The sequence below is a fragment of the Elephas maximus genome, chromosome 3 (assembly GCF_024166365.1).
Source record: "Elephas maximus indicus isolate mEleMax1 chromosome 3, mEleMax1 primary haplotype, whole genome shotgun sequence".
NCBI classification, from domain to species: Eukaryota; Metazoa; Chordata; class Mammalia; order Proboscidea; family Elephantidae; genus Elephas; species Elephas maximus.
In genome coordinates, this window is record NC_064821.1 from 188,316,229 (window position 1) to 188,325,766 (window position 9,538).

Here is a 9,538-nt window from a genome sequence, read left to right on the forward strand (position 1 = left end):
GTTTCAATTTGAACTGGCATATGAGCAATTGATGGCCTGCCTTCTTGTAAAATAAGCACTTATAAACCAAACTACATAGCAGCACTAACTTTTCAATATGAAATACATACTCTAAGCCCATTACTTGCCAAATGTAAAGTCAGAACACTCCAAAAATTAATTTCAGAGGTGAACAAAAATGACAGGACCTTGAATTTTTGTCTGCAGATGGAGTAAGAAGAGCAGGTGGTACCCATGAAGATGAGGGAGTCAAAGGCCTTCTGGAGCCTTGAAAATTTCTCTTTCTTCTGTACTCTCCATGTTTTCAGAAATACCCTGATCTCATGTAGAATGCACCACTAATTCCAAAAACTCTTTAACTAGAATATCACATAGAAAAGTGAAGTGAATTAGAAAAGAAAGAGAGTAAGAGGTATGAAAGCTTAATCAAGTTTAAAAATCTTATTTCCTGTAGTAGTCATGTCTAAGCTTCTTTCTGGCTGGAACAACACAGTGATGATGAGGATCCTCTGCTACTAACAAACTACCATGTATTGTATGCTAATTCTGGTTCAAGGCCCTTGTGTGGCACAAATTGTTTGACTCGAACTACTATACTAAGAAGTAAGGACGATGACACTTCCCATCACTTACTTTGGACATGTTACCAGGAGGGACCAGTCCCTGGCAAAGCACATCATGCTTGCCAAAGGAGAGGGTCAGCAAAAAAGGGGAAGACCCTCAATGAGATGGATTGCCACAGTGGCTACAATAATGAGATCAAATATTGCAACGATTGTGAAAATGACAGAGGACTAGGCAATGTTTCATTCTGTTTGTACATAGGGTCACTACAAGTCAGAACCAACTCAATGGCAGCACATAACGCCAACAGCAATTAACCTAAGGTTGTCAATTTGAACCCACTCAGCAGTACCATGGAAGAAAGTTCTGGTAATATGCTTCCATAAAGTTTACAGCCAAAAAAACCCTATGTAGCAATCCTACTCTGTAACACATGGCGTTGGCATGAGCTGGAATCATCTCAATGGTAATGAGGTTTGTTTTTGTTTGTTTAATTCTGGCTCAGGTTTTCTGCCAACAAAATTACAGGCATTATTCAATTTTATACCTAAAACAGATTTGTGATCTAAATATTATTTTCCCCACTTTGCAGTAAAGAAAGTGAAATTCGGAAGGTTTATATGATTTGTCCCCCAAATGTAAGAGTAATTAAAGAAAAAGACATGGGTTCAAAATAATGTAGAAATATTCTTTGGTGTGATCCAAAATTCAGGTAGCAGTGATTGTGAGAGCCTGGATATTGAGACTAAAGAAGGAAAAAAGTAAGCTGAAATCAGGATTTAATATTGCTAACAAAAGTAGGTTTGAAAAAGAAATAAAATATTCATCCCATCTGAAAACAGGTACTTTATTCAAGAAGTGAAACAAAAATTACAATTGTCCAAGTGGTAGAAATCCCTGCCCAGGTTAGAGACACAGAAGACCTCAAAAAAATCATCTGATGAGACCAGAGGAGTGTGCCATTGTGTCTTCCTTTCAGGCGCTGGGATCCTGGCATAGCTGAGGACTGCCCTTTCTCAGTTACCTCCTGGAGAGTAGCAGTATAACACTGCAGGGAAAAAGAAAAAAAAAAGAAAAAACCTTCAGTAGCTAGGAATCATTATGGGCAGATCCTGGGCAAATGGATAAAAAATCTGTGTCCATGACTGGTTTTGAAAAGAAGGTGAAGGTGGAGTTGTGGAAGGAGTCTGAGACAATTGTTCTTTTCCTCGCATGATCCTGATGGATCCTGATGGTGTCACTTGCTCTTAGGTGGGCACTTCTGCTGGCAGGGTGGGTATATCTGTGTAGGAGGGCATTTCTGCTGGTATGGTTGCAGTGGGCACTTTGGGGGTGGACATGGCTCTGGGCACTTTGGAGGTGGACATGGCTCAGGGCACTTAGGTGTGCACACCACAGGAGGTGGTTGGCAGGGCTGCTTGCACTGCTGCTGCTGGTAAGACATCTTTCTGGAGTCTCTGGAAATCTGAAAGAAATTAGATGACAGTGTTCACAAGAAGGAACTTCTACGGTCAGAAAAGCCAAAACTTATTTGATTCCATTGGATATCACCTCTCCAGTCTCCAAGATACACTTTCATCTCTTAATTCCCCTTGTATAACTTTCTGCCTTCTCCTCTCTAGCCAGTTGCTTCACTGTTTCTGGGAAATACTTTCTGTTCTAAAGCAGCAAGTAATGATGTTGACATGAAAATAACATCTTCAAGAAAGGCAGTCACAATTCCTGAAATCTTAAGCAACCTCACAAGCAATTTCTGTCATTATTTCTTGCGAGGCAGCAGTACTTGAGTAGAGAGCAAGCAGCTGTTCAGGGAGAATTCAACGACCTTTGAAATCACAGCAGAATGGACTCAAAAAAAAATGGAAAGGAAAAAAAAATTACCTAGTTCTCTACTTCAAAGCAAAGCTTTCCTATTAACTTCTTTTTCAATCTACCAGAGCCAAGTTAAAGCGTTATATCCTTGTATCATTATGCCCCAATCCACACTTTTCATCAATTAATGGCATCAAACCCATGATCCTAACTTTCAACACACCAAATTTTGTCTTCACATTGAATTCAAATATTTGAGAGCAACAAATATACACAAGAACTCAAGGAATCAGACTCACCAGGTTCTCCAAAGCAGATCGGGAGTCAAGTATCAGGAGGATGCTAGCCTTGCAGCAGAAGACTTTTTTATATAAAGCATTGCTACCCCACCCAGGGGCAAGTGGAGCTTCCTAAAAATGGACCGGTCCAAGAAATTCATCCCTAACTGGCTGGACAGGGACTCTGATAACAGGAAGCATCATGCTTCCAGATCTCCTCACTGCGCTAAGTGTCCATGACTCAGAGGCCCTGCCTTAGGCCCTACAGTTTCAGTAACTTACAGCAGTGGGAGAATTTAGGGAATTCTCTAACTGGTGTCCAAAGGCTTTTTTTCTTGACTGCGGACAAGACCCTTTCTTATCCTTCACCTTCCCTGCATCACAAAAGTGCCTTCCCTGTTCTACTTTAGCTGTTTGTCAATTTGTTACACATGCTGGAGTGAAAAAAGCCTGACTACCTTGGAGCCTGGATACCTCATGACACCTTTCTCATTACTCCAGTATCAGTTGCCATCAAGTCAATTCCAGCTCACCGCGACCCCATGTGTTTCAGAGTAGAACTGTCCTGCAGGGTTTTCAATGGCTGCAATCTTTCAGAAGGAGATAGCCAGGCATGTCTCTCAAGGTACTTTGGGTGGACTTAAGCTGCCAAGTTTTCGGTTTGTTGCTAAGCATTTAACCCTTTGTGCCACCAAGGGACTCCACTCATTACACCAAAGCCTCATTATAATGCATTTCCTCTTGATTCCATGGCTTGCTGATCTAAGTTTCCTTTCCTTCCTCAAAAATGGACTGATGTAAGGTCCCAGATCGTCTCATTAGCCGTCCCACCAGTGTACTTCTAAACATTCAGCAAAATGGTGACAAATAGGGTCCTATTTTCTTCTGCTTTGTGTCTTCAAATACAAGATATAAAGCTGATTCCTAAAGCCTTGGAAACCCTGGTGGTGTAGGGGTTAAAAGGACACCTACTAACCAGAATTTGTCATTTTGAATCCACCAGGAGCTCCTTTGAAGCCGCCTGGGCCAGTTCTACTCTTTCCTATAGGGTCGGTATGAGTCGGAATTCACTCGATAGTAATGGGTTTTCTGTTTTTTTTTTTTAAAGGCCTTTATAAAACCTGTACCAATTTGGGCCCCATGGTCTCAACAAGCATCACAACATCACCTATTACAATTGAGATACTCTAGCAGCTCAGTTCCTGGAACTACAACAGAAAGCAAGCTTCTGAGCTAACTCCCTCCCCACATGGTATACCAGGTGCCCCTACATAACTGTACCCAATAAAAACTAAGAAGGTTGTTCATATTCTCTGTCATCCTACCCCTTGAGGATCACTGGGAAAACCAACCTAATGATCAATGCTGTTCAAAGAATTGATTTTATTTGTATTTTTTATTTATTAGTTATTTAAACTGTTTGGTACAGAAACTATTGGTAGTTTCAAGATGAAATTGAAATCTATTTATTAGAAAGTCAGTCATTAAAATTAATTACTATTCATTTACAACTCCTTAAATATTAATAATTATGTCATTACGAATTTTACTTAATTGTAGCATTTGTCCGTATTGAGCACAGTGGAGTACATGTCAAGTAAAGCAGTTTGCAGCTCTACATTCCTCATACGATTTGGCAATGTTATAGAAGGAAAGAGAGATTTAAATGGATCCTGATGTCTGTTCCCAATTCTATATTTGACAAGCTGTTTGACCATGGGTAGGTCACCTCTCCTCTCTGGGTTTGGACCTTTGTCTATGAACAAACAGAGGAGAATAATACCTACTTCTTGGGGTAGGAGGTGGGGGATGGCTGTACTGGGCCTTTTCTTAACTCTGTTTGAGCTTGGGTTTTCCTTCTTTCTGTTCTTCCTTTCTTCCCATAGAACCCCAGATTAGACTCATATTCGCCATCTCCTTGAGCTGCCTTTTCTACAGAAGCATCTTTCCTGGATGTGCTTCTCTCCAGAGGTAAACTGCAGGGTGGGATCCATTCTCCTCAGTCCTTTTCCTCCTTGCTGTTCTCAAGAATATATACTTGAACGCTTTTATCTTTTTAAACAAAAGTTCTTTTGATCAGCACTTGAAGGAAACAGAAGTGAACAAAAATCGCAAGCATTCATTCAAAAACTAATTACTAAACCACACCTGTGTGATTCCATCTGATGATCCCTACAATAGAGAACAAGACACAGTCCTGTGCTGTGCACAGTTAGTGGGGAACACACACAGATATACGGGCCATTAGGGTGCACTGTTCTCGTGCTCACACAGCGTTGGCAGCTGAACTCCAGGAACCTGTGCCCTCTGCTTTTATCCTTTCATCTTCTCCATTTGGAACCTTCCTCCTTCCTGGCCCTTCCTTCTGTATCCAGGGCAGAACATGAGACACCAGCTAATGCCTTTCCAGATGTACACACTCCCTCTTCCACAAATGAAGGGTGACCTCACAAAGATGCATTAAAGTACTTAATGAAAAAGCCTTTCAAAAATGTTTCATCTACCTACAAAGAAAAATTGCTAAAAGCAGTCATCTGTTTATACCATGGTCGCCCAAGCAAGGTAGGAGGACCACTCGTGTCACAGGAGATGGTCTAGGTGCTGAACAGAATAATGTAAATATTCAGTGTATACTTATGTTAGTTTTGTGCTACAAAATTATATAATCTGAATAATTCGTCTTGTTTATGACCAATGAAATTTTTAAAAAGATTTCAGTTTGTATAAAGCCAATTTAAAGTAAAAATGTTGAGTAATTTCTATTTCATACGTTGTGTGTAGTTACTGTAAATATAGAAGGTATCTATGGGTATAACTAAAATTTGGGAAACAATGCCCCAATATGTCCTCTAACTCTGGAAAAATGGTTTCATTTTTGCCTTTTCAGAGCCTCACCTCCTAAACTCTTCTGCAGTGTCTCCCTTCAGCCCTAAGCGTGAGCTATCCTCAGGCACTGAAACCTTACTTTTTGTGCCATGGCTGGTGAAGAAAGTTACAGCTTTGGGATTATGTTACTGTAGACTATGGGGACACTTTGTTGGTGGATGTCATGATGTCCCTATCTCACTGTCTCAGCACTTCTCTACAGTGCAGGTAACCAAAAAAAACTAAACCCACTGTCATGGAGTCAATTCCAACTCATGGTGACCCAGTAGGACAGAGTAGAACTGCCCCAGAGGGTTTCCAAGGCTATAAACCTTTATGAAAGCAGACTGCCACATCTTTCTCCCAAGAAGTGACTGGTGGGTTTGAACCACTGACCTTTTGGTTAGTAGCTGAGCACTAACTGCTATATGGTGGTGTATGCTTGAAATTCCTTTTTCAGGAAATAAATTATTATTTTTTTTCAAGAACAAAATGCCAAGTTTAAATAGCACAAAACCAGTGAGAAATATAAGATACTATCTTGACTCCCACCATCATGTGAGAGTACATTTGTGGAGAAGAGAGAGGATCAGAGCATTAAAGGTCCATAATCTGCGAGGTGGGGGGTGGAGCAGAAAGTAAATTTGGGCTGATTTTATATGTCTGCTTTCTCTCATTCCCTTTCCAATTAGGTTTTAGGTCTTTAAAAGACAGTGGTTTTTGGTTTGCATGTTTGTGGTCTATCTTCTTAAACCCTCCAGGCTCCTCAACCTACCACATTATCCCCCCACACTTAATATATAGATTTTATCCACTAATTTGGCACATGTGGCTAACTCAAGATGTATATTGTCAATGGATTGAGTGATTAGTCTTTTCATTTATTTTTACCCCTTCCTAATATCGTTGGGACTGACAGAATGTTATGCATTAAACATTTACAGTGATTTTGGTAGAGTTTCCTTGCCTGGACCAAATGATCAGGAAGTTTTCTAGAATATGACTGTATAATTTGAGAAGAAGGAAGTCGAGGAGAAGGAGGAAGAGGAGATAACCTGAACCTCTGATTTAGTCACCAGCTATTCTCTAGGGAATACAGGAGTCCTGAATCAGCCCAGCATCATGTCCCTGGCTTAAGCAGGGCTGTCTCTGGATTCCCAGGACTGTCATTCATCCTATCAGGAAGGAAGGGCTTTTGGCCAAGAGCACCACTGACCATGACCTGACTATGACCATCAGGGGTAGAGCCATCACTTTGGTACCTGAGGCCAGGTATCTGTAATCTGGGTCGTCACCAAATTGTTCATATAGACTCTTACACATGCTAGGTACTTCAGAGGTAAAAAAGAGAGAGGACTTTACTCAGCTGGTCACTTACTATTCCCCATAGCCTCACATCACATCCAAAACATAAGTCCTTAGAGAAATGTCTGATTTCTACCACACAAATTGAGAATCAGATGCCCAAATGGGATTGCAGCACCAGGTAGACCAGCTTTGGTTGCACCTTGGAGACTCCTCCATCTGAGAACACCCCTCCCAAAGAGGCTCATGGCAGTACAGACACTAATGTCACTGCAGTTCTGGAGCCACCAACATCTCAAGCAAGAGTCACTATATAGGGTGTGGAAGTAAAGTTGAATATTCAGAGTTCCTTGAAGGTCAGATACATGAGCAGCTGTCACAACATAAAGAGCAGTGCCTGGTGATCCACGTTTCCCTGAGTCTGAACATCCAAGACCTGAGACATGATATACAGCACACTGTAACACTTCACCCACACACACATAGGCATGTGTGTTCTGTCTATGTATCTACCTATCTCTCTGTCTGTCTGTCTATCACCTATCTATCATCTATCTCTTTCTCTCTTTGTCTATCTATCTATCATCTAACTGTCTATCTATCATATATCTACCCACCTACCTACCTATCTAGCTATATATCTTTCTACCTATCTACCTACCTGTCTATCTATCATCTATCTATCTATATGTCTACCAACCTATCTATCTATCTACATATCTAAAGAGCTTGACTTTATGATCTTTAAGAGTCAGGTAGCCCTTGTCTCAATTTTATTCCTTCCATGCCCTAATATTCTAAGAATTTTGCTGTTAATCAGTATTTATGAAAATGACAGATAAGAACACAAATTTTAAAAAATTCTTCAAGTCTTAATTCAACATTTTTACCTGATATTTTGCACTTTGTGTTGTGTGCCACTGAACAAAATAGTAGGAGGTGATATATCTAGTTCAATTTATGTTTCATGGTTGAGAAACTTATTTGCTGAATCTTTAAAATCTTCTTTGTCATGTCTATTTTAAGTCAGTCTTTGAAGTTTTTAGGGGAAAGGAAATGAAAACACTGACTTGAACCAGGTGTGAAGAAATAATAAGATGAGCTAATCTTGACATTCCTATGCGAAGAAAATGGGAGTTAATATAAGCAAATATTTAAAAGAAAATATAGAAAAAATAATGTATCCACTCTTCAGTATTTGGGCTCCCTACGCTCTTCTCTGAATACTGTTCAAGTACAAATAAAAATCTAAATGCAATAAAATCCAATATGTTGGTTTGAAAAAACTTAGTGTTCATAGTGCTTATTATTCTATCAAAAAATCTGATCTCTAATTTAGTTGACTATTACTGCCATTAGTTGTTCAGGAGAGTAACAAAATGCCTAGCGTAAATATCACATTCCTTTTGGTGTCAGCTTACATTAATTTCAAGCTAAATCTGTACCAAAAAAATGAATAAATAACCCATTCTTGTCTATTTATATAAGTGGGGTCATACAATATTTGTCCTTTTGTGATTGATTTATTTCACTCAGCATAACGTCTTTCAGCTCCACCCATATTGTAGCGGGTATCAAGACTTCATTTCTCCTACAGGCTGAGTAGTATTCTATTGTATGTATGTACCACATTTTGTTCATCCATTCATCTGTTCATGCTCCAGTAGTCTGTTTCCACCTCTTGGCTATGGTGAATAGTGCTGCAATGAGCATTGTCGTACAGGTCTCTCTTTGAGTCTCTGCTTTCATTTCTTTTGGGTATACACTTAGGAGTGGAACTGCTGGATCATATGGTAGTTCTCATAACCCTGGTGGCACAGTGCTTAACAGCTACAGCTGCTAAGAAAAGTTTAGGAGTTTGGGTCCACCAACTACTTCTTGGAAACCCAATGGGGCAGTTCTACTCTGTCCTATAGGGTGGCTGAGTTGGAATTGACTTTACGACAATGGGTTTGGTTTTGGGTTTTATGGTCATTCTATTTTTTAGTTTCTGGAGGAACCACCAACTTGTTTTCCACAACGGCTATACCATTTTGCATTCCCACTAGCAATGGCTAATGGATCCAACTTCCCACCTCCTCACCAACACTTGTTATTTTCTGTTTTTTGTTATTCCGGCTGTTTAATCCCAGCCATCCTTAAAAAAAAAAAAAAAGTTGCTATCGAGTCGATTCCAACTTATACTGACCCTATAGGACAGAATAGAACTGCTCCATAGGGTTTCCAAGAAAAAGCTGGTGGATTTGAACTGAAAAGCTTTTTGATTAGCAGCCTAGTTCTTAACCACTACACCACCAGGGCTCCTTAGACATCCTAGTGGGAATAAAAAGATGTCTCATTGTGATTTTGATTTGTATCTCTCTGATGGCTTCCTGGAGCCAAGAAGGTTGGATGAACCCTTGAAATTATTGCCCTGAGATAAGCTTTAAAACTTAAACGAAAAATATCCCTTGGTGTCTTCTTGAAACCAAACAACACTTTAGCTTACTAAATAGTAAAAATGTCTACCTTAAGCACTATGCTTTTTTAAGAACTATCTATATGGCATCAAAACGACAGCAGTAACTCGAAAGATTAGATAGGGATCTTAAGGGGGCAGTGAAATTATGTGGTTGGGGGAGGAACAACTCAGAAGACGGGGGTGAGAATGGTTACAAAACTTGAAGAATGTAATCAGTGTCACTAAATGGCACAGGTAGAAACCGTTGAATTGG

General features: G+C 39.9%; 1 protein-coding gene across 1 annotated transcript; it reads right to left on the bottom strand.

The window, feature by feature from the left end:
• Positions 1-1,801: 1,801 nt before the first annotated feature.
• On the bottom strand, positions 1,802-2,008 carry LOC126071450 (small proline-rich protein 2E-like). Its single transcript, XM_049875647.1, has one exon. The coding sequence runs from the start codon at positions 2,006-2,008 to the stop codon at positions 1,802-1,804; it is 207 nt and encodes a 68-aa protein (XP_049731604.1).
• Positions 2,009-9,538: the final 7,530 nt, after the last annotated feature.

Bases quoted from the DNA above. Each gene is read 5' to 3' on its own strand.
- LOC126071450 (XM_049875647.1), bottom strand. From the start codon at position 2,008: ATGTCTTACCAGCAGCAGCAGTGCAAGCAGCCCTGCCAACCACCTCCT.